This window comes from Aythya marila (assembly GCF_965140915.1).
Source record: "Aythya marila genome assembly, chromosome: 1".
NCBI lineage: Eukaryota > Metazoa > Chordata > Aves > Anseriformes > Anatidae > Aythya > Aythya marila.
In genome coordinates, this window is record NC_139042.1 from 110,665,238 (window position 1) to 110,693,081 (window position 27,844).

At 38.2% G+C, this 27,844-nt stretch overlaps 1 protein-coding gene across 4 annotated transcripts in view; it reads left to right on the forward strand.

The window, feature by feature from the left end:
- The window catches only part of POU2F1 (POU class 2 homeobox 1), a gene marked incomplete at its 5' end in the record, with an annotated part of 105,450 nt that overhangs the window by 56,745 nt on the left and 20,861 nt on the right, over nt 1-27,844 (forward strand). For 3 of the 4 annotated variants that reach the window (XM_082772293.1, XM_082772296.1, XM_082772294.1), the window contains 6 exons: nt 4,268-4,333; nt 11,171-11,271; nt 14,090-14,143; nt 15,778-15,897; nt 17,609-17,788; nt 23,470-23,596. In XM_082772293.1, coding sequence (XP_082628419.1) covers nt 4,268-4,333; nt 11,171-11,271; nt 14,090-14,143; nt 15,778-15,897; nt 17,609-17,788; nt 23,470-23,596 — 648 coding nt within the window. The remainder of the gene's footprint in view (nt 1-4,267; nt 4,334-11,170; nt 11,272-14,089; nt 14,144-15,777; nt 15,898-17,608; nt 17,789-23,469; nt 23,597-27,844) is intronic. The other variant, XM_082772295.1, reaches the window with a different exon arrangement.

Below are 27,844 nucleotides of genomic sequence, written 5' to 3' on the forward strand. Positions count from 1 at the left end.
AGCAGGGTTCTTCAAGCGTAAGAGAAAATAAGGTGGAGTCCACAGTGGTTGCCATTGATACCGTTGCAAGCTGTGCCTAAGGTTACTGGGATAATGTATTTCCTGAGCTGAGATTCCATCAGGACTACAGAACAGGCATGCCATAATTTCTTCTAAATGTATTTTTAAGTTATTTTCAAAAAAAAGATCATTCTAGTTTTGCAATAGATTTTGTTTTCAAGGCTCTTTCCCTGAGCTTCACTATACTGATTTCTTTAATTGCATTATATATGTTCATAAACAGTGCATTTTTGCACGCTTATTTTAATTTAAAATTTTGCACTCTTATTTTAATTTTAAAGCAGACACATGAATGTTTGTTTCTGAACATGAAATGGTTTTCTGAAAATGAATTTCTACTCTAAATCTACTCTAAACCTTCAGCTGAGTTTTCGGTGTGTGTGTGTGCACTCACATTGAACTTTGTTTTATTTCCATGTGCATCAGTGAAACATTTTTGCTGGCTGTGATGGAGTATTAGCCAGTTTCACTCATATGGATGAAAGGATATAGCAAGAGAAATTCTGTGTTAGGATTTTGTTTTGCTAGGCATATACAGTTCCTAGTAGTCCATGTTGGTCCGGTGTCTGCTTCTTTCTTCCAAATGCCTTCTGAAATGTTACTGAGGGTCTGCGAAAGCGTGGCTCATTGCTGCTAGCAGAGCAGCAGTACTGACTGGAATCACTCCTGAGAGTTTGATTTCAATCATGCACCTGCTGCTTTCGATCCTTCCTTCTGTGGAGTTTACTTTGAGATGATGTTGGCTAAGTTGTAGCCCAGGGCCTTTATTTGAAACCCTAGAAAGGTCTAAAGGAAGAAGAAAAGGTGAGGGCATTATGATTTCTTTTATTATTATATGTATATATATTATTTATATATATATATATATATATACACACATACACACACACATACACACACACACACACACACACACACACACATATATATATATATATATATATATATATATATTTAGCCCACTTCATGTTTTTATTCTTTTAACTTTAAAGCAGAGAATTTATGAGTATATATATAAAGCAAATCTCTGTTGATAATGAATCTGTAGGTTTCGTATCCTGCAGGAATATGTCTGTTCTGCTGGTGGCAGTTCTGTGCTTCAGATGTATGCCATACCATTTGCAATGGAAATAGCGGCATTGTTCTTGATGCTTTACATGCAGAAGGCCCACAGACTGAACAAGTAGCAGTCAGCTGGTGGAATAATGGATGCTATCCTTCATTTGAACATGAGCAGTACTAGAAAGATGTTTCTTCATCCAACTTGCTGCTTTTTCACAATTACAGCTTTTGAGGTCTTTGTCAGGGATAAATCCTTACAATAAATTATTTGTCATTTATACACACTTCTGCTACTTGAGTAAACTTTATTTGTATGTCTAGTACTAGCAAACACTGGAACCCCTTTTTTAAATGATTGGTTTTACACTATAGCCTGGCAGAAAAACATGTCTCGCCTTGTGGAAAGGGGCCTGTACCATTCTGCCTTTGTCTTGAACCAACCTGCTTGTCATGCAGGAAGATGTGTTGTATGAGCATCCTCGTGCAGAGGGAAGAGTCAGTGCAGAGCTTGGCTTCCTGCTGAGGGGACAGACCTGTCCCCTTCCAGGTGCCATTGGTTGATAGCTATCCTTCCTGGTGATACTAGTGCTTTGGTTTCTGCTACAAAGTAGTAGCACAGGGTGCTGCATGCTTTTCTTCAAGAGCTTTACAAAGGTGTTCAGCAAGCAGCTCCTATGTTGTTGAAAGGTGATTCCCCAGCCTCTGTTCTTCCCTTCTGTGATCAGTCTTATCATGAGCTCAGGCTCTCCTGCTGTGGGTTTAAAAAGAGATCCTACATCAAACAGCCCCATAAGTTAGCCTACTTTCCACAGCAGGGTATATTGGGCTTGTAAGCTCATGTTCCTGCTGGATGAGCACTCTTCATGTTTGTGTCCAAAAGAAGTGTCCTGTTCAAGTGTTCTCTGAACCAAAAAACAGTTCAATAGCCACCCGTGTGTCAAGGAACTAAATCAATGCTATCAAATGAATGTTACCTATAGTCATTTCAAATAAGTGTGCTGTTACCACAAAAAACTCAAGGTACACATAGCTACTAAATAAAACCATAACTTATTTCTTTTTGAGACCCATCAGCAGGCAGTGGCATATCACAGAATGGTTTAAATTGGAAGGGACCTTAAAGACCACTCAGTTCCTACCCCCTGCCATGGGCAGGGACACCTCCCACCAGACCAGGTTGCTCAAAGCCCCATCTAAGCTGTCAACCAACATGAAAAAAGCTTATTTCCTGTGTAGTCAGTGGAACTGTGTTCTCTGCTTCTGGAGTGTGTATGATGTTATCCAAATGTGTAAAATGACAACGTGAGGAGCTGGGAAGCAGCAGGTTCTGTACCTGCAGCCTTAGCAGAGCTCTGTTCTAGGCTGCAAACTCTTATCTTGAATGTGCTACTCAGAGGTTGTGGAAATCAGGGCAAAACTTCAGCCCTTTGCTGATATGTGGGCCAGGAGTGCTCAGCTGGAATGGCTCTCCTCACTTGCTCCCTGTTCCAAAAGGCAGTTTAATGCATTTGCCTTTGTACTAAGAGTAACATTTATAAGGGAGTATGTTTGAGGCCAGTTGAGGTATCAGGTGTACACACAGCTGACACTTAAAAGATGTGATCCATAGCCATAGAAACTCTCAAAGAAGAGTTGAGACTCTGGAGAGGCTGAACTAACTTGAGGCAGGTTCCTGTTTGTTACAATCCGCTGGATTTTCTAGGCCCCACTTGGTTCCACTGTAGTAGTTGTTTATGTGGAAAATTACATTAGTTTTAAAAATATTTACATTTTTTAAGACTTAAGACAACAATACTTACTGGAGTCTTTCCAAATGTTACATCTTCTACCTTTTTCTGTCTTATATGCTGCATTTCTAACTAGTTTCCCCATCTAGTTAATCAATATGCCCTTTGATGTGACTCCTGTTTTCATTCAGACACTGCCCAAGTGTCTTCTGTTTGGTTCATATGTGTGTCCTTCCTCTGCCCTTGCCCCTGGTTCTGATATCCCGAGGAGGGCGCTGGTTTCCTCTGGGCAGCAGCACGTGGTATGGTAGCACATGGCAATAGTCTGGCTTCTCATCTGCAACTCTCCTAGACTGCAGAGCAATGAAGAGTCTGGGCTCTCTTGGAAATACCTGGGGAAAGATACAGGCGTTTATGCTGTTACTGTATTCCTCTTCAGGCCACTGGTATTTTGGAAATCACTGCTTTGATGAAAGAGGTAACCTTTTTAAGCACGTAGAAAGCAACAGAAATCCTGAGGTTAAAGACTTAATTTTGAGGTCATTTGATTTGTATTTAATGGGCTATGGGAATGGAAGAATGTGCTTAAGGATTTGCTTATGCTTCATTTCATGAGCTAGTCTGTCTTGAGATTCTTTTTATAGATTTGGTTTGCAATAATGTGACACACTATGGTTGGTAGCTAGGAAGGAGGGGGTAATAAGCTGTGGAGTTGATGCTGTACGCGGAACATCTGTATGGATTCCTATGTATGGAAACATTAGTCTCTGCCTACCATCTGGAGAGGCCCTCTCTGTTGCACTGTACTCAGCTGACAAGCTTTCAGGTCCAGAGCAGACTTTTCAATAGGTTGATCTACAGGGAGAAGGAAGAGAAATATTTCATATTCATAAGGTTTTTGCATGAATACATAGGGAATCCCAAATAATATCGGTGACATTCCTGTAAAATAAAAATGAAGAATTACATAAATGGTATCTATTTGATTATGTTGCCTGAATTTTCTTTTTCTTGTGGAGGGTTTAAGGAGAATATAGGCCTTGGTGGTCAGAACTAGTATTTTTGAATCTGTTCATAGTTTTCTTCCTTTTTAACTATTTTTCCTTCTTGCTTTTCAGTTCCACTGAACTTACAATAAAGTTTTACTTATCCTTGGCTTCCAACATGCTGTCTTTTATTCCTTCAATTCTATGCTTTCGCATATGTGCACAATGACAAAAAATGTTGGAACAGTATTTATTTGGAAGTTGCAGTATTGTGTTCTGCTTCTGTTCATTTCTTATTATAAAATCAGCTGAATTAGGGTAAGCTACCTACCAAATCCCAGATGTTCTGTATGTCTCCTGGACAAGGAAGCATAGATAGGTTTGTGTGTTTTTTGCTCGTGTTACTTCATCTTTGTTTCTGTTTCAATGCAGACTCAAGAATGAACAATCCGTCAGAAACCAGTAAACCATCGATGGAGAGTGGAGATGGGAACACAGGTAAGAAATGCTGAATCGGTGCACAGATACTTTCTGATGGAATGAAATGGATATGAAATGAAAAGTGAAATTTCGTTACCAGTTTACAGGAACAGCAACACAGACCCCAGAAAAATCCTGCACCTACTGTTTTTAGAGACTTGAGAAGGCTGCTTGTCTCCAAGCTGAAAACAAATCATTAGTCCTGCTCTATGCAGGCCCTACTCACACATTATCAATATTTGTATACGATCTCCCCTTCCTTCTTCCTCTTATTTGTAATGCTTCTGATGTTACAGAAAGTCTTGTGCCACTGTTCTCCATAAGTCATCCCATCCTTTCCTGTCAGAATGTATCTTTGGCACCTCTAACCTCCATTTATTTTGGGGCTGAAATTTTCCCTGGCAGATGTGGGCTATTGGCTAATCTTATTTCCATTTTTAGACTTTATCCGAGTGACAGCAGTTCTCAGGAACAAGGCAAAGGGAGAACGCATAACTCCTCAACGTTAAAAAACTGTTAGTCCTCTATGTAATGTCATGTGTTAGAACAGAACCTTGAAATTTGGCTGGGACAGAGTAGCTTTTGTATTGGGGCCATTGTACCTTTGGGCACATCATCACGATGTGGCCAATTTGTAAGCCGTTAAAGAAGTTTAAGTCACCATAACTCAGTCATGCTATCTCATGCCTTAATTCCTTTCTGCAGGTAATTTAGGGTTCATTTTAGAAATGAGAAATTACAATTCTGAATGGACAGTAAATAGTTCTATCAAACACAAAATCTTCTCTGAGCTCAGGGTAGCTCTCAGGGAGAGAAAATTGTAATAGGAAGGAACCTGTTCTTGAGTTAAGAGAAGTTTAGTTACCTTATGTGAGGAGAATTATTTTCCTCCTTTTTGCTCAATAATTTTTATTTTAAATTCTGAAGATGTGCTGGAATTAGCAATTTACTTTACGCTGGTGTTTCCTTATTCTTTGTACGAGATTTCAATACAGCTAACAGTGACTGAATGTTCCTGATGCTGATCTCAGAGGCTGGATGTTTTCTGTCATGGATGGGGTCAGTCAAAAGGAATTCAGCTCATTTACCTATGTATTTTTTTTATTGGCATCTCTATTTTTATGCTTGCAGTTGTTTGGTGCTTCCCCTATTACAAATAGCTTTCCATGTACAAAAATGATGTATTATCTATTTAATACTCCTTTAGCATGATTTATAGCATTATTTCAAAAATGTACAGGCTAGAAATATTTCATAATCAAAGCATCAGGAGAACAATGGTCTTAAATATCCCTTTTCTTATTGAACCATTGTATCTGACAGGTTTGTATAAACCTCTGAGAAAACTCAGACTTGCTGCTCTGTCTGACTTCAGTTCCCTGAGTATACTTTCTCGAAAGTTTAGATTTACGTGCAGCTTTAACTAGCATTTCTGCTTCAACTGAGCTGTTCAGGAGGAGGACTTGGTTTATTTGGAGGTGGTCCATTATCACGGAAGTGTTACACCTGCTTTAAGCAGAACCCTGGCTCTGCTGCCCTTGGCACATACTTGTCAGTGTAAGGATGGTGGTCATGGTACAAAGAAAGGAAGAATTGTTGTAGATGCTTTTATAACAAAAGGGATTACAATGTATTTTTTTTATTATCATGCTACGGTAACTTTATTAACAATGTTTGACTCTTATTGGTGTTTGGACCTTCTGCAAACCTTGCTTCTGTAACTTAAATGTTCCCAGTCATTCATTTCATATGTTTCATGACTTTTAGTGATCTATTTTTCTAAAGTTACCCAGACTACAACAATATTGGAATTTTGAGGGCCCTTTGTTCTGTGGTCTTTGTTTTGTTCTCAAGCATATAGTGCTCATAAACCACTGGAGGTAGTTATTAATAACTTTTGTGATGTTCTCTGGGGTCTCAGTTGTGTTAGTCAACTGACAGACATTAAACCCTTAAAGCAATACTCATGGAAAGTAATTTTAGGTTTCTGATCAGGGTATTCTGGTTTTGGTTCTGGGCTCTGCATACTTAGTAAGAAGAAGTCAAGTCAGATGTTAAGGAAGGGGGAGTGCCATTGATTGTCTAGGGAGCATAAGGTCTGAAGTTACACGCATGAAGATTATTTTTATGGATGCTCAGAGTTCTGATTTTTGTGGCTTTTCAGTAATCATCTGTTTCCTGGTGACACTTATAAATCACTTGAGTCTACCGTGTAAGCACGGCTCGTCTGTCTCTTGATCCTCAGTGGCTGTTTGTTTGGATCATTCCTGCTTTCAGTGCAATGAGCTGATGGGACTTGAAAATTTTAAGAGAAAATACTATGGGATATGGAATTGGGCAGAGCAAACACTTGAAGGAGAATAAAAATACAGTTACCATTGGTGAAGATGACAACATCAAAAGTTCTCAGTTGATAATGAAGTTTCATTAAAGTTAACAAATGAGGCTTTTGTATTTCTAACACTCTTTAGAAAACACAGTGAAGTTTGCTGAAATTAGTCACAATAAAATGCCTGAAACAGATTTTAACTTTGTGTGTTAATTTGACTTCCCATGCAAGGATCTGAAAAAGTAACCCATATTTCAGATGAATTAAAAACAAAGTCTCAATGCGTGCAAAAGTTGTTGGACAGCTGTTTTCACACAACTCTTTTCCAACCTTGAGCAGTGGCTGGATAGGCCATCTAGTATCTACTTGGAAAAAAAAAAAAAAAAAAAGGAGAGAAAGTAAGACTTTGTCTTAAAGAAAACTGATAGCTTTTTTTTGATTCCTTTATGTAGGAAAATTTTCCGGAACAATTCAACTTTTTTTCTTGTTTAGTGCATATTCTTTTTAAAATGCTGTGTGAATGCAGTAGTATGAAAGCCAAAGTTATAATGTCTTTTGAAAACTGTAGCCTTGGGGCATGCATTGACATAGCAGCAAAATAATAAAATTTAAGTGTAGTATTTGAAAGAAGGTTTCTAAGTATTCTTGTTTGCTTTGCCTCATTTTCTGAAATTGAATTTCCAGTTTCCAGAAGAAGAAAGTCTATGAGAGAGGGACTGTGAAATATTCTTGAACTGCTAGCATGTTGGGTGTATATTGCTACTAAACTTTTCGTTAGTAATGTGGATAAGGAATCAACAAATTTTGGGTACTGGGGATCTGTCTTGCTCACAGTATAGATGGGGAAATGTAATGCCAGTGCTAGAAGACGTCTCCCACGGCACAGTGCAGATAGATACCCACTCAAGTTAGTTTGGAAATCTTCCTTCTCTCTGCTTGCTGTCCCTTCATAAGACCTTTCTAGTACCTTATTCCATGTCTCCCCAGACTTGTAGTTCTTCTCTCCTCTTGCTTTCTTGGGCAGTTTGTGAGATTGGGCTAAATTCTGATGATTGTTGTCTTAAGATTTTGAAAGCATGTTTTTCTTCTGATTGCTGATGCAGTGCTTCCTTCCTGCTCTGTTTAGTCCTGTTTGTCCTGTGGAGGGTATGGTTCTAAGACAGTACAAACTAATCCAAGCTCAGGCTGCCCCAGTAGTTCATGTTCTGTTCCTCTCCCTGGAGTGGCACTGAGTGAGATGGTTCAAAGATATGATTCATCTGAAAATTAATTGCACTTTCTATATTAGTCTTCATCCAAATCAGCTCCCTGAACTAGCTAACTTCATGACTAAATTTATTCCAGAATATAAAGGTGCTTAAGTTGCATTGGACTCAGGCTATAAGGGTGAAATTTCATCCTAGTGCTTGCTGCAACCCAGCAACTTGGAAATGGGGGGAGGCTTGTTTGCGTACTGCCAACTCTCCATTCTCCCCTTGTTTGCATCATCTGCTGCTTATCAGGCCCTAAGCTAAGATAGTTGTTTTTTGTTTTTTTTTTTTTTTGCCAGTTCAGTGAGATATGAATTAACTTGTCCAAAAGCGAAAAGGAACAATTCACCAGAATAGTTTTCTACTCAGTTAGCAGTGTGAATTGACTTACTGTTGTGTCCATGAAATATCAGAAGGGGTAGAACAGGTATCATGTATCTGGAAACAAAGAGATAAGAGACTGAGATTTTCTACTCCCACTTTTTTTGGTGTTGATGAGCTGTTAGATCAGCTCTGGCAGTTACGTGAGAGCTAGGAAGGAGATGGAAAACATGTAAATGCTTGTATTATAATCACAGTACTTGTGATTCCATCTGCCATGTTCTTAATATTATTTTCTTTTACATTTAACTCATCTTGAGAAAAGTGGCACTCTGGTCTTTCCACGTCCTTGCACTGTGTTGGCCTTCTGATTCTGATAGCTTCATTTTCCAGTCTCCTTACCAGATTTCTTGGATTCCACAGGCATGCTGTCACATCCTTAGGAGCACCTTAAGAGCAAAGCCACTTGTATCCTGGACTCAAAGTTCACTTTCCCTGCTGTTCTTCAAAAGATGTAGGCATCCTGTGATAAATGCAAGCAACCTTGGTAGCGTTCCTTCTAAAACTAAGGCTTCATCCAAAGGGGAAAGGGACACTACTTCCAGTTATGAAAGAAAGCATAGGGTGCAAGTAGCACAGAGTATGAACAGGTGGGGTTTAGTTTTTGTTTTTGCTTGGAGTTGAAATTTGGGAGGTGTGGGGGGAAGGAGTTATAGTACTTCAAGGACTGACTTAAAGAAAATGTTAATTTCTCTCAGTACCTGTCTAAACAGCTTTTTGGGACCAATGAATATTTTAAGGCTCAGCCTTTTAACTTGCTTTGTTCGAAACTGTCAAACCTATGGGGCTTGTTTCAAGTCTCCATATGAAGAGTTGACAGAAGTGCCAGCTTGGAGCATCTCTATTCGCACTTGTAGCAGTGCTTTTTTAATATGGTATCATGATTTGAAGCTCTTTTTGTAAGACAACTAACTGGGACAACCTCACCTGTTTATTTAAGGTGAGGGTTCCAGGTAGTTTGCTCGGAAATGGGTCACTTTTTTTGAAACCTGCAAGTTTCTGATTGAAATGAGAAACACCTGCCTTACACTAGATTTTGTTTATTTTTTTCCCTGCTTTTGGCGATTCCTTGGTGCAGATTGAAAACAACTGATTCAAAGCATCTGTTTAAATTAGGAGGTTGTAGATTGTTTTCCTTGAATTACAGTAGCTGTTCATTGGAGTTTAATTTTTTATATTGACCTAGTCATTTTCCCATTGAGAGAATCCCACTTTTGCATTGAGAGAATTCTGCAGTTTATTCTAAAGAGTGGACATAACTCTTCTAGCTCTTCCAACAGATCTTCTTACCTAACTTTCTTTGGCAAAATGCAACTGACTCATATTCATGATCAATTCAGGCCAGTGATAGCCTTTCCACGCACTTTGAATTGGAATTTTAGATTCACTGTGCAAAATAATTTTATGTAGTTAGAAATTTCAGTATTTTTAACTTGTCTATGGATCTTTGGCTGCAATAGATTTCTCTAAGTCTGTAAAACCTGGTCCAAAGCACAGAGTGAAAAACAGAGTTCATCAATTCTTCCCTCACACCACCTCCACCAAAAGAAACACACATCGAATGTCCGCCTTAGGTACACCTTAATGGGTGCTTGACTGTCTACATTATATCTGGATTTAATTGAACTGTGACCTCATCTTTGGAATTTTATTTCTGTAAGCTGTAGGTCAAAACTGCAGTGTAAAATATTGTATAGTGTATTTTCATAATCAAGTTTTGTGCCTCCTTGCTTTTTGCAGATATTTCTAAGGGATAGCAAACCCCCGTTGTTACTTAACAACGGTGACTCTTTTGCATAGTAGATAAGCTAGGCTTTTGCAGAGGAAAAAATGTAGATGATGAAAGAGTTCTGAAGCAGGAATTAGTTTAACACCTGTCCATAAGCAATGAACAAGATCTGTTGTGAAGATATGAACATGCAAGTCTAATGCTGTTTGTACTTCATTTTAGTCACTTTTTTTTTTTTTTTTTTTAAGATTGCATCATAAGTTTTAGAAATTCCATACAGCCTGACAAACTCGCTCTTCCTTATTGTTGTTAGCCATGGTAGGTAGTAACACCCAACATAAAGAACCGGTAGTCCCCAACACTGATTATTATCATCTCCCCACAGAACGATTCTTTGAATTTTATAGTTGTGTAGTTCATAGTATAGCTTATGGTTCTCTTTGCAGAAGAGAGTTCTCTGATTCTTGTGGAGAAGGTGCTCAGTTGTCTTCCTCACAATATGATTACCTAGGGATAGTTTGAGGATTTTCATGTCTTCCAAGCTCTCTTGGAAGAAGACAACAAAAATGTAGGAAAATAATCAGTTTGTAGCTACATGCAAGTGGATGAGCAAAAGTAAGCACAGTCAGTTATGTCATGAGAGCTCTGCACAATTATTCATGCAAATGGGGAGAGATCTTTTATCAATAAACTGTGGCCCATAACTGCTATGTACATTGTACTTCTGTTTGCTTCAAGTGTTATTTTTCTATATTGAATGAAAGGTGACTATCTCTGAACCTTGTTCTTGCCGCTTTCTGAACTTAAAGATTGTATTCAGGTACTGAATAGAGAGTGTATGCAGAACTGAAACATTTCAACCGTATCAGCACGCAGCCATTTGATTCACAAACCATGGTCAAGAATGATGGAGATAACAGTTTACATGGGGTAGGGAAGGTGATTTTAAAGAATTTAAGTATGGAGCTGATTCAGTTCAAATGAGGAAAGGTATATTATCAAAATCTGGAAGTGACAGTTTTTTTCAGTTAAAAACCTCTTTTCAGTTAAATTCTTGTTATTCTTGAGTGTTTTCTAATTACATTGAAATATTTGTAAGTCTCAGTACAATCATATTCTCTTTCAGTAAATATCATAGCTAATAGTTCATATCTCTTTTCCTCCAGGCACGCAAACAAATGGCCTGGACTTTCAAAAGCAGCCTGTGCCTGTCGGAGGAGCAATCTCTACAGCCCAGGCCCAGGCCTTCCTTGGGCACCTTCATCAGGTAAGAGAAGACCCATTTCAAAGTCAAGGAGACTCAGGCAGGTACAAATGCAACTTCTCTTGTGTACTCTTTTTCTGTGAATAATGGGTAGTCATGTAAAGGAATATGTGGGCACACCACATGCTTAAGTAGCTTAGCCAGGGAAAAGTTTTTACTATGGCACTCATTTCATTGCATTAGACTGTGTCAGGGTGAGAGCTACTGGGGAGAACCAGAAAGCATCTATTTGGGACTTGTAACTGCCTAAAGTATATTTTTTAAAATTGTTAATGGACATACAGAGTTGAAATGTAAGGTCAAATTTAGCCTTCCTGCTAAAGGATTGCGTTAGCCCAGCAGCTGCCAAGACTCTGAAACTGTCACTGCCTAGCGAGGGAAACAAAAATGGTGTTGAAGGGTAGTCAGCGCTATGTTCCAACCTTCTGAGCTCTTACATAGTAACTAAAAATATGAAATGATGGAACGTACTAAGCATATATGGTTCTGTGAGTTTTTAAAGAGTTATTTAAAGAAAAAGTACCTGTGTATAAGACAGTACATAGCTTCTACTACCGTCCCTCTATTCTTCTGGTACTGTGTTTAGGAAATCAAAGCGGATCTTTAGATGTAGGCTGAAGCAAAATGGGGCATTCTTAGGTGAAGAAGAGCATGAGGGGTGTATTTGTAGTTTTTTAACCTGATCACACTTTATATATATGAAAACAAATGTCCTAATTTCTTTCCCTTCCTTGACATCAAGTTTGAAGTTTAAAAATACTGCAGATAATTGGCTGACCTTGAATGCTTGGGGTCTGGGGTTGCACGGTTGTTGCGGTATAATTGAGCTACTGAGGCTTTTATGCCATCCTAAAAGAGCATAACCTGGCCTTGCATTTCATGCCTATGGAAAAGCAGGAAAGATGTTGGTGGAAACAAGCATGATTGGGTTGATGTTGGGAACTTGCTTTGCTTTCTATGTTGTCATTTGTGGCTTGTCACTATGTGTTTAACAGCGAGACAGAGCTGTCCTGAAGAGTTTTTAGGGGGCTTGTTGTTGTTGGCTGGTTGTTTTTTAGGCTTTGTTTTGTTGATAGAGGGCAGTAGTTTTATTTAGTGCACTACTTTCTCTTGCTCTGGAAATGTATTTAGTTAAACAGTTGTAAGGATCTTTGTAACTTCATGTTTGGTAAAGTGATTAATTTCTTGGAACTCTAGTTCAAAGAAAAATCTCAACTGTTTTTATGTACCTGTGGGTGTGTGGTACTCAAAAACTGGCTATCCTCTTTTAGTATAACTGCTCTTTGTGGGATGTTATTCAGCCTTAACACATGCTGCTTTCCTCCAGACCAATACAAAATATTGGTATATAGGCAATATTCAGGAGCAATTTAATTCCTAATTAGAGAATGTGTTTGGAAGGGGTGTCCAGACTGTGTTCAGAGAGATTTTCAAGAATATTCTGGCTGTACCTGAGTGTGATACACTTAGTCTTTTATGGTCCTTATCATTATGCAATTGATTAAAAAAAAAAAATCTGAGCCTGTTACTTTGGACAATAGGATATTATTATTTAGATTTATTATTTATTATTCTGCTCTTAATTCATGTTAAAAGCTCAGATTACATTAATTGGAAACCGGTACTTTCCTTGTGGTGAGGAGGAGCTTTTCTGAGAGTGTTTGCTTGCATATAGAACGTGCTTAGTAAGTCTAGTAGGATTTCATCCATAGCAGTAGGAAATACTTCCATAGTGACTCTTAAGGGTTGCTTGTTCAAATACTCAAGTTACTAATTTAAATTGAAGTATGTTAAATTAAAACTCTCCTTCCTGTGCTTACACATATGTTGACACATTTGTGATGTATGTTATGTGTGGACATATTTTTATAGATGCCAGAGTGGTGCATCTTGACTTTATTTTTTTCTTGTGTTATCTGTCTTTCCAATGAGCTGTGGTTTTCAAACGTGGTTAGAGATGGACTTCACTACAGGCTGTTAATCTGACCTTTGAAAGTGTTGGTAATTACATGGAATTGCTCATTTGTAGCAGGAGTGGTGGTAGAAACAAGGAGAAACTGATTCAAACAGTCTTCAGTAAATAAAAACTTAGCATTTGTTATACAGAGAAAATCCTTCTTATAGGTAAAATGCCAGTGTTTAAAAACCTGTTTCTGAAACATCAGATTCTTTTTGCTGGTAACGCAAGATCTACTTTGGATCTGTCTGTTAATCACAAACGTTGAATTCAAGTTTTGAGTATACCTAGATCAATACCACCTTTGTGAAGCGTTTCCAGTCCTCTGTTTTGAGACAGTCTTTTCAGTAGCTGAGGACTGACTGCAAATACTTCATCGGGTTGATCTGTGGAAGAGTTTTCTGCTGTGGGTTTTGTGCTATGCAGGTGATTGCTCCTCTGTCTTATAAGGAAGCAGGTGAATGCAGTGTGCATATTTGGGGTAAGACCTATTCTGAAATACTAGCAGGATGATGAGTAGAGCTTAGCACCCTCCCCTGAACTGTGGATTTTTATGCAGCAAGCAGAATGAATAGGCTGTCCACCCTGAAAATGTTCTGTTTCTACTCAATTCCACTTTAATATCTGGGTCCCTAGGCAGGAATACCTTCCACAAGAGATAGACAAATAACACTGAGTCATACAGATATACATCTAATTTTTTTTTCTGGTCTGAAGCTCATCCCCTATATTTCAGTGATTCGAGTGTTAGAGGGACAGGCATTGTTCTTGGGGCAGTTTTTTTTGGGGGGTGGGTACTTCCTTCTTACACTGTTTTCTGTGGATTCAGCATTACTTCACTTCCATTTTTGCACTGTGTTGTAGGTCCAGCTCGCTGGAACAAGTTTACAGGCTGCTGCTCAGTCCTTAAATGTACAGGTAAAGACTGCTTCCTTCTGCTGTTCGTCCTTCTCTCATTCTGCCTTCTAAACAACTTGTTGGTCCTGTCAGAGATACCTTTGAACCCCTGATACGTTACTCTGTTTTCTCGTTTTGATAGGTCTTGCAAGTGGTAGATACAGAGGGATAGTAGTTTCACAACTCTAAATTGGGACTAGGGTTGTAAGGATGCAGAAACTGAGGTAGTTAGAACGTCCAGTGGTCTTCATTTTGTTCTGATGTTCAGTCAGGTGTTGTAATGTATTGTGAAAGCTGTACAACTCCAGGAGTATTTCATGTTCTTCCACTTCACTTCCTTTAAACATAGCAGGTATTACTTCGTAAACTGTTCCTATTTCTGGTAGCTGAATATAGGAATATAACATGACATTAGCTGTGTAATATGGCTAGCATAGATTGCTTGTGTAAACAACATGCAGTAACTTCAAAATAAGTCACAGTAATTGCTTAATAATGTATGTGAGACAACAAAGCTTTCAAACTTTTTATGATGCTGAACACTTCAGCGTATTGGTTAACGTGCCACTTCTTCCCAGTACTATATTAAGGGGCAAGGGACATAGTTTTATTGAAAACTGGTTTCGGTATTGCTTGTTATTAAAGGACGTAGGTAGTGCATTACATGAAATGCAATAGAATGTGGACCCACTTATACATAATAACAATTTGGAAAGAAGAGGAGGTATAGTGACCTTCCTTTCTGAGAGGAAGGAGGCAGAAAATTGCCTTGGTTGCCATGGTAAACTTCCATCCCTGAGAGAGATGTTGGCAAACAGGCTGTATCTCCAGTGCAGAATGTTTACAGTCCTGCGCTGTAATTATCGCTCAATGACTGGCAGAATTAATCAGAGCCTTTATGTTAATTAGCCTGCTCTGCAGTCCCCAAAACAGGTGGTGGAAAATATGCAAATCTATGCTGAATTTTAATGTTCTGCATAACCAGTTTTAATTATCATAAAACTCTCTTCCCCCTCTTCATGCACTTGTATTTCCTCCCTCATGTCTTCACAATTTCTTCTGTTTAAGAAAAAAAAAAAAAAACAAAACATAACAAACCTTTCAAAATAAAGCAGCATTCAATTAAATGCTAAACCTTGATTATTTTGAAGCACTGTATGTACTGTGCATTCTGCTCTAAGTGGATAAACCTGTGAGGATTTCTCAGACAAGTTCTCTATAAGCCAAACAATATGATGACTTAGAGGTGCAGGATGCAAATACAGAAAATGGAAACACAATCTCCTTTCCCATGTTCCGTTGTTGAGGATTTTAGGCAATGAATAATTTTAACAACCTTTTCTTTCTTTACAGTGCAAGGTAGTGTCAGCTTCAGTTGCATTGCATAAAATGAAATGAGATCTGAAAATAATGTCAGAGTCACAAAAGACCTGAGAGTCTTTTTGTTTTGTTCAAACTGCATTACCTACAGACATATTTGAGCAATCATAGCTGAGATGGTGGGCACACAGAGCCATTGCTTAAACCCACTCTTAAAATAAACCCAAGGGCTTTTTGTATGCAGATGAAAGATTTTTATTGTGCAGTGTTGAGATAGCAGTGTTATACATTAACATCTGTTTTACACTATAAAGAGTTGTATTCTTTCTTCCTAGTCTAAATCTAATGAAGAATCTGGGGACTCTCAGCAGCCAAGCCAGCCTTCCCAGCAGCCTTCAGTGCAGGCGGCCATACCCCAAACCCAGCTCATGCTGGCCGGAGGACAGATCACCGGGGTAAGATTTACCCACGAGTACTGTAGTAAAGCCTCCTGTCCGGCAAACGATGGCACTATTGCTGTCCCCGTAGAATTGTCAGTGAAGGTTACTGTCATTTCCTTTAATATAGGAAGAAGCTGGAGTGAAAGAGAAACTAGAAAATATTTTCCTGTTCAAGGAAGCACACTTCAGTCATCTGTTTTTGTTGCAAACTGTTTGCATTCCCCAAAATAAAAATAAAATTCTGCAATAAAGCTGTGTACACATCAGGAATTCACTGATGTCTTAAAGAGGAATTTTTATTTTATTGCAAGATTAAAATGAGGCGTGCAAGGACGAGAACATGTCATACTGGATTACCTGAGTTAAGATAATGAACAGAAATGATGGAACTGCTGTCACTAATTTTCTCTTTTCATATAAATTTCTTTTTAAGTAACTTCTGATGGTCTGTGCCTTAAGCTTATTCAATCCTTCTATTTTAACCTACCAATTTTGAGTTTTTGAGTTTTGCAAAGTTTTTGGAGGAATTGTAGATAGGTGTTCAATTGGTGCTTCTAAATAGTCCTAAATGCTTTCAGTCAGTTTAAAAACACCAATAGCAACAAAAAAAAAAGTAAGTTTTGTGAATGGGCTGGTTTGGGTAGCGAACTTGCTTCCATGTAATCAGCTTTGCAGCTTTAAGAGTTTTCATGTTAATAAGGAATTTAGGGTAGTTCTAGCAATATACTTATAATTTGAAGTGTTAAGTTAGGTCATCTCTACAGCTGAATGAAATGTTATCTTAATTTCATGTTCAATAGTTGAATCTTCTAGTAAGCTATATTGCAAGGAACATCCTATGTAGCTTCTGCTTAATTATATTTGGAAGTTTTAAAAGTGAGACTGTTGTAATAGAGTGTGTGGGGTTTAATAACTTCAAGACTTTTTGAGAATGAGAAAAATGTTGGTTTTGTTCTATGAATGTCTGCAGTAGTGGGACACAGAACTCTAGGACTAGGCAGATATGGATTGTAGTAAATATGGGCATCAAGATTCATTTACATGTAAAGGAGAGACTGCTGCCACCTGTTTCACAGAGATAATGCGTATTTGGGAAACGAAAGGGATGTAAAGTTGCCAACTCTATTCTATTTAATAACAATGAAAAAAAAAGGCGGATGGGGAGACTTGGAGAGAAACAAATGGATCTCATGTTCTTTACTTATATCTTAGGGCATAATGGAAATGATGGAATATGGCAGGGATTCATGCTAATGTGAAGCAGCTGGGGTGTTATCAGTTTGTTCAGTAGCCATAGCCAGCATTCCTGCTTCTCATTCATCTGGCTAATCACTTGCTGTTCTGCTGGGTGTAAATTTCCTTTCAAGTCCTGGCATTACTGATTCTTTTCTTTTGCTTGCTACTTAATTACCTTTTCCCTGAACCTCCTGGTAGAGTTATGGAGAAAACTTAGAAGTAAATTTAGGTTCAGTGGGTTCCAGTAAGTGCCAATGTTTCCGTTTGTTCGGTTTGGTTTATGTCAGTTCTGTGGTAGGTTGATTCATACAGCGTGTTTGAGTAGCCAGCTGTCCTTATTTAAGGCCAAAGTCATTGGGTAGGTAATGGCTGAACTGTAGTAATAGTTCTAAGAATGTCTGGTTAATATAACTAGTAATGGGCTAGTTAATGACTCTGTAGCTAAAGTGGCTGTTCCCGATATTAATGGCTGTTTTCTAATTATTTATAGCTCACGTTGACGCCAGCCCAGCAACAGTTATTGCTACAACAGGCGCAGGCACAGTTGCTGGCAGCTGCAGTGCAGCATTCAGCCAGTCAGCAGCACAGCGCTGCTGGTGCCACCATCTCGGCCTCTGCTGCAACGCCGATGACGCAGATCCCTCTATCTCAGCCAATACAGATTGCACAGGTGAGCCTTGAGGCTTGAGAGGGTGGAAAATGAAGGAGTTTGACAAATTGCATCATTGAAGTAATATTTTTATTCCTTATTCAATGAGTTTCCAGAGTCCTTGAGGTACTCTTAGTCTTTCCTTGCTCATCCTTAGCTGTGAGGTTGGTGGCTATAGCTGAGAATGTAAACCAGGTGCTTAACAGTTCCACTAGGATTCTGAATTGGTTCCAGAAGCTGAGCAGATACAGTATTTTCAGTATTTTGCTCCTTGTAGTTAGCGTGAAGGGGAGAAAAATGGATAGAGAAAGAGGCCCATAGATATGCCACTTGTTGAGACTTAGATATGGGAAGAAATATCCACGTACCATGAAAGATGCTTCTTAGGTCCAAACAATAAAATGACAGCTGAAAAAAGGCAGCTTGACTTGACAGATAAGTGTGCTAACTTGGCTTGGTGCTTAATGTTCAGAGTTCAGTGACAAAGAATATTAGTGTTCCTGTTTGTCTAGAGAAAATCTTGCCAGAATGAGTCGTGTCAGAATTTGTCTAGTTTTATGGCCTGTTGCTAAAGACCTGTTAATTCTTACCTCTGACGAACTGCTTGCCAAGGAAATTCTACTTACTAGGAGCAGCAAAGATCCTCCTGAATCTTCCAGTATTGGCTTAATTTAGTGTTGAGAATGAGGCACCACTGACTCAACAACTAACACATGTAGTGTTGAAACTGCTTAGGCTTCTGGACAAGAATAACCAAATGTAGAGCATAGGTATCATGAGTACTATTTACAGGTGATTGTGTTGCTAGTGTTGGGGTCCATTTCTCCAGAGAGTAAAGTTCTTGATATGTAATATTTCAGTATGATTAGTCTAGCTGTACAATGTTGGGTAGGTAATCTCCAAGGTCACTGCTTCTTACCATGAGCAGCTTTTAAAGGCTTTCCAATGCTTTCTATTCAGACTGTTCACTTGCATTCAATTGGGGTGAAGTGTCTAAGAAGTGAAGATGAGAACTGATTAAGAACGGAAATATCACAGCTGTTTGTGAAGCCCACCGTGGAGCCTGGTTCTGTTACTGTTTTTTCTTTATTAGCTGAAGCCACTCTTTGTGGTGTTGGTCTAAATGTTCTGACCTCTGGCAGTCCCTGCAGAGGCTACTGTGATGCCATACGAGAAGCCCAGATTCAAAGGCTAGTATTGACCTTGTCTGATGAGACTCTTGGCGTACTGTCATGATCTGGAGATGATTCGAGGATATAACATTTAAGGAAACTGAGTTACCAAGACCATCTCTTAATTTTGTTAAGCCTTTGTATATAGCCTTAAGACAGACTTTATTTCAACAAAAGAATAGAAAATGTCCATGTCAAGGAAGTTGACAGCTAGTTTCTTGCATCTCTCTGTGCATGTGTCAGAGCTCTCATCTGCTATTACGCAACCTTTTGACCTAAATGTAAGTGATCCATAGTCATGTGCCTCTTATCCTCTGGGTGTACAACTTAAGGATAGTGAGGTCTGCTTTACTGAAACACTGAGTGTTAGAATTTCATATTAAATCTGTACTTTGAGCTTTCTGGCTTTACCTTTACCTGGCCAACATGGTCGATGCTTTCAGTGTCATTTTTGTTCATGTGTGAGATGTTGCTATCCTGTTCTTCCTCTTCAGTGGGAGGCTATGAGAACGTGTGCACTTCCAATTACTTATTTAGTGCTGGGTTTTTCTCTAGAACTTGCAAAGCCTTCTGAGAAGACTTTTTGTATAGTTGAAATGATTAAGCGTATGCCATCAAACAGGATCTTCTGAAGTGAACATTGTCTGTCTTGTGTGCTTGAATGAGGCTCTATGGAAAAATAGTATGTGATCATGTAGTTGCCACTATATAATGTGTATTTGTAGTGCAAGTAGAATAAAACGTTTCATTTGTTTTCTTGGGCTTCTGAGTTCTTAAATTTGTGATTTAACAATCTCCTTTAGGATAGGCTATTCTGGTATATAAGTGTAGATTTGTTGATTTGTTCTAGCTTCCTCTTACAATAAAAGTTCAGGGCATAACTTTTTTGCAGCTGCTGGACATAGCTTGTGATATGTTATGGAAAACTGTGTAAGTTTGTACTAGGATATCAGTATGTCTTTTGACTTGTCTCAACACGGTTCTATGAGCAGTGCTCCTCATTGTGTTGCTATTGTAAACACATAGCTGATTATACAAATAGCTGAGTGTTTATTTTATTTGATGATTTTTGAATAATTGATTAACTGGCAGGTCTCTGCAGCAGGGGGATTACCATATTTATTTTAATTAACTAATTGCACAAGCATGACTTCTTTAATGTGCACTGCAGTTAACGTAAGGTATCTGCTGCAGAAATCTGTTAAGATGTTAGTGCTGCTGCTGGGCTGATGCGAAATCATCACTAAACAGTTGTACCAAGTTTTGGAGTACTTTGTAAACTTCTTGTTTTCAGATCCATCGTCAGTGTTTATATGGTATAAACCTCAAAATGGCAGACATACTGGAATTTAGTGAAGATCTAACTTGAAATAATGGCATCAAATTTAGAATTTTAGCTTGAATAAAGTCCTCATATCAAGATATTCCACTTTTCTTGGTGGATTATTCTGCTGAAGTAGGAATTGGATTGCTTTGATCTTGCTAGCTTCTTGGGAAGCACCAAAAGACATTTCCACAAAAATCAGTCTACCTCTTTCTACGCACTTGCAATAGTATTGTAGAGTTGACAGTTCAGAAAACAAAGAACAGCCTAGGAAAACCATGTCAGGAGTTGTTTGCATGGTTGCTATTCGGAGATTTATTGTAGTGAGACAATTAATGAAATAATCAAACTTTGCCAAGGTAGAAATAAAGTTGGATTTCAAATGCATCTGAGGCACCAATAGGGCTATTTGAGCAATTAGCCTTGGAGGTATCACTTCCATTCTACATTACGTAATTATATTTCTGTATTTAAACAAGACTCAGCCAAGATACCATTTACCAAGACAGATGCAGAGAATAGGATTGCTTATACCAGTTATCCTGAGGCCTTGATTTAAAAACAGCTTTCTCATATTAAAGTATAAGAGTCTGATGATAAGAGCTGCAATGTTTTAGCTGAGTACTGTGTAATGAATATTTTGGTCTTAAACAAAAAGCTCTCCTTCGCTTTGATCTTAGAAATACACTACTCAATACCCTGTCCTGTTATTTGTACTCTTTCTTGTACATAATTCTTATCTTCCGTGGTGGTTTTTCAAATCATGCAAGATCTACTGGGTCATCTGGGGACTTTACATTTGTTTTCTTTAGTGTTGGAAAGCCTGCAACCTGTATATTTCTGTCCATGCTCTTTTCTTCAAAACTTTCTTCTGAACTCTAGCTTTTGGATTTATACTTTTTTTTTTTCTTATCCACCTGTATTTTCATCCTTCAGCCTCTCTTTGTCTCTTTCCACACAGGTTTCTCTACCTTTAGTCACCTTGCCCTACTCTTTTTTTCTTTCTCTACATCATGGTACTCACGTCCAATTCAGTGTAAGGCCCTCTGTGCTGGAGGGTCTGCTCAGTTTGCAAAGATAACCTGTAGAGTATTTAATATCAATGAATAAATGAGTGGAGGTCTATGTCACACTGGCCTCAAGAAGTAGGAGGAGTTTTTTTTAATAGCAGTTCGTCCAATATAACTTTGCCGTGAAACCAGAAGAAACATAGAATGTTCCTGGGGAAAAAAATGGAGCAAGTCCTTTTTTTTTTTTTTTTTTTTTTTGTAATGAAAGAAATTGACCTTGATTTCATAGGAATGGTTGCAGTACTTCTCAATTTTTCTGAAAGCAAACTTAAAAAACACTCTCTTGTGCTGGGGGCGCTTTTAAATTATTTTACCGTTCTCTTGTAAAATAGAAGTTTCCATTTCTTAAAGGGCATTGTTTGGTCAATGCCATCTGGTGTCTGTCTACCGTATTATTACACTGCATGCTTTTGACTTAATGTGACGAAGTTGCCTCAGTGATTGATGGCCAGTGTCTTTATAATGCAGGTTAAGTAGTCATTTTCTTGTAATGCATGTTTGTGGTCTCATAAATCAAGGGACTCTTCAACCCCCTAGTCTTCCTTTCCACCCACTGACACTCCTGTCCCCCTTCCCCAGAAAAAGATGGTTGCAGCTTTTAGGTCTTAGTTTAGCATCTTTAAAATACCGTAAGGGCACAGGTGGGTAGATATATTCTGCAAATGGTAGTAGTTAATGTTGGTTAAATAAAAAGTTATCCTTGTCAGTATGTCTTGACTTTTCATCACCATTTCTGCTTCTGGCAGTTGATGGCCTGTCACATCTGCTGGCAGAGCTGCTTGTGTGAGAGCTCACTAACTTGTGTCAGTCAAAATGTATGGGGGGTTAGTTTATAAGCCTTAAGAAGCAGGTCTTTGTTAGTCTGGCTCACTTTAATTGAAGTACATTAGGAGGTATGTTAATGGGAGCAGCTCTGTTCAAGCAATCAGACTGAGCAAGGGTTTAAGAGTTAGGCTGGCATTGCTAATGTTTTCTGACACAGGTGGACCCAGCAGAGGGAATCTGTCAACAAACAGATACTCAGGTATCCGGGTGACTTATTTGAAAGAAAGCTTTGGGAAGTGTTTTGTTTGTTGAATTGGAGCTTGTAAGAATGGAAGGTATTTCTGACTTTGCTCACCAGCTTGGCAGGGAGCAGCTGTTTTGAAATAGCTGCTTCTGGGGAAGATTGAAAGATTCTGCATATGTGTATGGATAACTCTCATATTGACTGTTCAGTTGGCTGTTTTTATGCTGTGCTTTAATTTTCTTCAATTATCGTCCTTTCTGGAAAAGAAAGGGGCTAGTTTTGAGGGATTTTCTTAAAAAGTAGTTTTGTTTTCATTCTCCAGCTAAACAGCAAGTTGAACTGTGATGATTCAGTTTCTCAGAGATTAGCATTTACATCAAGACCAATCATTTAATTATAGAAAATTAACAGTTCTGAATGGCTTAAATACATAAAAGTAGGGTTCTACAATAGTGCAATGTTTGGGGTTATTCCTTTTGCCCGTAGTTGTAGCCATATCTACTAAGCTTATTGTAATTTCATTCAAAACTAATCAAATATGATTGTATACTATTTGGGTTAGCAGCTTCCCAAATTTTGACCTAAACAACCAGAGTGCATACTAAGAATCTAATTTTTTGCTTTCCTGTTGCTAATTAAAATGCTAATTGCAGATTGTTTTTATAAACAAAAATAGCTCCTAGCTAATGTGCTTGATTTGGCAACAATGAATGTTGTAGCAGAGTTGCATCTGCAAAAAACAAGTCTGAGAAATGCAAGTGCTGACAGTATTTGTATGCTAAAGTATTTGAAAACTTACACACTTTGAGAGGGGAACTGATTATTATTTTTTAAAAGCAGAACACTGTTAGAAAGGCTTTGATGGGTTATTTAGTAAGCATTTTTTTTTTTAAGGACGGTGAAATTCATATTGCCAGTCTAAAAGATATTTAGTAGCAGAACTGCTGTGTTTGACATCCACTTTTTATGTCTGAATGGTATAATGTAATTGGTTGGGAAATGTAGTTAAATTGGGATTCATGGATGACTTAAATGTCTAACACACAGCTCTCTTCCTCCCTTCCCCCCCCCTTTTTTTCCCCCCTTTTCTTTTCCCTCCCCCCCCCCCCCCCTCCTGTTTCCTTAAGGATTTGCAGCACTTGCAGCAGCTTCAGCAGCAGAATCTCAACCTGCAACAGTTTGTGTTGGTGCATCCAACAACCAACTTGCAGCCAGCACAGTTCATCATCTCACAAACACCGCAGGGGCAGCAGGGTAAGTGCTCCTTGCCAGAAAAAAAAAAAAAAAAAAAAAAAAAAAAACCCACACACAACAGCCGTAGCTTCTTGGAGGAAAAGCTGAAACTCGGGAGGTTTATATGCCTTCATTAGATGTTGATATTCCCTTGGAGAAATAAGAGTATTGCAATTAGGAGACTCTTAACAGGTTGGCTCTTTCTTGGTGTTAGACCTCAGCCTTATCAAAGTTTGTATCTTACTTCCCTACAAGGATCAGCCCAGAGATTATGTTATGGGAACATTAGTTAGCAAGGACTCTTGGGAAATGCAGCACGTGAATTTCTGGGCCAGGGTCTAGAGAAGGAGGTTTCCTGGGAAGACTGCTTTCCAGAACTCATAGTCATAATCCTAGGAAGTAGCTACCTGGAGAGAGTCTGGGCTTTCTGGATTAGATCCATGCTAAAAGGGTTACAGAATTCTCAGACTGGAAAAAGGTTACAAAATCTACCATTCTTGTGGGAGACTAAAAAAGACCTTAAGCCTAAAGGGAATACAGGTAATGTTGTCATAATCTAAAATAGTTACTATACCTTGGGGAAAACAGCTAGGATGCTTGTTTTCATATAACAGCACTTGTAAAGATTATTTTGGCAATAGAGTGGGTATGGCTTGCAAGTTAAATGCAAATTGATTGGTAGGTAGTAGCGCTAGACCAGTTAAGATGCTGTATAGGAGTTTCACTCTAAGAACTAATGCATTCACGATTAAATACATCACAGTACCGATTACACTGTTTGTTGATACCCTCAGGCAACTGTATTTGGCCATGGCTGATATACTCCAATGCCGATAGAATCCAGTGGCCTTTTTTTCCTGTCTCTTCTACATGAATTCTACTTAGTTGTTCAGGTCTAGTAATCCAAAGGTTCTTGTTCAGAAGGCATATCCTGTTATGGCTAAAGAGTCTTCCAGAGTTTGGCTGTCCTGTAAAGCAGCTCTTTGCACCTCATTTTCTTCTATTCCTTTCAATTTTGTTCCATGCATCATTTCTTCTTACACACTATGACTTGGATAGAACTGGCTTTCCATTGTGCTGAAGCTCTCTTACCATCTGAATGCTCTAACATTTGAATAAAGGGCTAGTCAAAATTAACCTTTTAACAGTACTTGATTTAGGAGAGCTTTTATACCAACACTGGTAGAGGATGACTAAAAGACTGAGGCATTTAGTGTTGTACTAGTTTCTTAAAATGAAGCAGAACTTAAAAGCTTTTTTTTTTTTAGAAGACATGGAACTTCACTAAAGTTTTGTTCAAGGATATTCAGCATTGTTAAAACTTGAAAATATTCTTTTAAGCTAACAGCAGGCAAAAAAGCATTGTTTTGAAAAACTCAATAATCAGCATTCATGTCTGCCTACAGTTCTCAGGGAATTTCTCCTGGGTTTTCTAAATATCTGTAATATCTGTATTTCTAAAAAGTCTCTGAAGTTGCTTCACAAAGAAGGAAACTGACAGAAGCATATTATATTCATCTATCAAAATGAGTTGTTTGCATTATAGGAAGGAAGGCTTTTTGTTTTAAGTCTTCTGAAATAGAATAACTGCCAGAAGAGGCTTTTATAGTATATTTTCCAGGGGCCTGCTCTGAGAATGATTTCTTGACTACAGTTAAGACCTGCATATTGCTGTCTTCAGTGACACAGTGTGCATGGAAACACCATGTTTTACTGGTAATGTGCAGCCTGGACAACTGAATAGTTCAAAAATGTAGGAAGATTTATATTCTGTATTCTGACCATCAGCCACTAGTGTGACAACCTTCCAAACTGGAATGCTTGAATGGATCTAATTTTCTTCATGAGCACTCAGTGATAAAGCAATGTGTATGTCATAATAGTCCTTATCTTACTTTCTGGGTATGGCTTTCTGCAGTATTTCATAGTTATTGTTAGAAGATCTCAAACAGCATGTTATCATTTATGAGAGAGATTGAGAAAGGGTGTATTTTTTGTCTCTGCTGTTGAGCTGACTTTTCCTTGTTCTTGTCCTATTGCTGCATTAGTCAACTTCATAAAATAAATAATCTGAAGAAACTAGCATAAAAGCTTTTATTTAAAACTAATGACATTCAGGTTTTTTTTGGATGCCTTATTGGTATTGCATACAACTTTATATATATGCACCCATTTAGTAGTTAAGTAAAAATTCAGATTTATTCATCAATTACCGATTCTGGAAGAAATCTGTTGCTTTACATACTATACTACATATTTTTTGTCATGTCATATATGTGAGACATTATTTTTGATACAGGAGAACAGTATTGAAAAAAATGAGTAAAGAATAGTATGCCTAAGCAATGTCATAGAAGACATGCAAACACTTGATAGAGAAACTTCTTTTACTTGAAGAGATGATGGGGGCCGAGCAACATGATCATCAGCAGCCTTATATAGATTCTTATAAGGGGTTGAATGCCGTGGCTTAAGCCCTTAAGATCCCACTTCTGCAAAATTCTAGGAAATTCAATACTAAAAATATTAATTTGTTATTCTGTATTCTTCAACACACAGGTCACAGCAGCAGATGTGAATTTTTCCCTGTAAATCCACTGCCACGTGTCCAATTCCATTTTCACGATTTCTACTTATTCAGTGTTATGTTTAAAAAAAAAAAAAGTTTGTTTTTTTGTAACTTTTAATAGGTAATGTCATACCTGAAGGAATTGTTTCAAGCCTCAGCAGATAAGCAGAAGATTACATGGAAGTAGAAATTTGGAACAATTTTTTATTTAGAGCAATTATGTCCTTGCCTATAGTAGGGGGATGGGAATTAGATGATCTTTAAGGTCCCTTCAATTCAAACCATTATATGGTTATTGTTAAAGTTGCAGGCAAGAAGGTAGCATGTTATGTTCTCTTCATACCTCTTGTATCTATTCTGTGAAGTGATAGATATGTTGCTAGAATCATCAGTTCAACATCATTTACTGTAACTACTTGCTTTTTAAAAATATGCTCAGATGACCATTCACCTTTCTATGTGGAAGATATTGCCAATAAAAATTATATTGATAAAAATCTGAATGGAGGGGGAGAAAGGGGAACGGTGCTGCGTTTCATTTAAATTCATCTTGCAAACAAAAGTTAAAATGTGAGAAAAGACTGCATTGTTACCAAGGCGTGAGAACTGGTTTAGAAACAAGATAAGGAAAGTATTTAGAAAAACAAATATGGAAGACAAGCTCCTGTTCAGCTTTAAACATTAAGTCTGGGCTTACCTCTTCAAGTTACTGCTGTTTATTATTAAATGTGTTACACGATTTCCATTTTTTTTTACTGTAAAAATACCTGAGATGATGGCAGCAAGCCCAGTCCAGCCCTGTTCTTGGATACTGTCTAGTTGTACTACAGATTAAAAAAAGTTGCCTCTGCTTCTTCTCATATGCATCAGATTTGTAACACAAATGTTAATCTCATCTGTGACTGTGCACCTGCACTGCCCTTACAGGACTCATTATTTTGTTGATAATATGCTATGTGAACCAGGTGTAAGTGCTTTGGTGCCATCAGAACACAGATGAGGATGCCGTGTTCTTCATTCTCAAGAGAATCTTAATGACAGCGTATTTGGTGACACAACTGCCTTTTATTCAACTACTGACCCAAATTTGTGCCCCAGATGAGGGAAAATCTTAAAGTGGGATGGGAAAGAACTTGGACGAAGTGATTTAAAGGGTGACTTCTCCCTGGGCTGCAAGTACTCATTACGAAGTTATGAATTTAATTGTTAATGCTTACTGCCTACTTTGAAAGTCTTCTGGTTCTAACCATCCAAGTGGCATCAATAGGTGAAAATGTTGATTTTTTTCATTGTAGTAGTGTGGCAGCACCTTTTCATGGATCACTGAAGCGATAGTCTTCAAAACTGCACAGCATATTTGCAACATGTTCTTGAACTGATGTTAAAGGATGCCTTGGTACTGCAAAAGGGGCAGCAGTTTAATATCTCAGTGCAACACATTGGTAGGAATCCATAAATCAGTACTTTCTCTACTGTTTTTGCTCCCAGTATGATTTCATTTCTGAGTCCCCACTTTGGAAGGACTGGGTTAGATGAAACAAGGCACACCCAAGCGCCCTGGAGTTTCTTTGCATCAACAGCTATCAACAAAGTTAATCAAATAACACTATGTAATGTGTAGTGTGATACCCATCCTTCTTCCCTCTCTGTTGTTTTCAGTTAATCAATTTAAGATATTGTAATGGTTTAGCTTTACACAC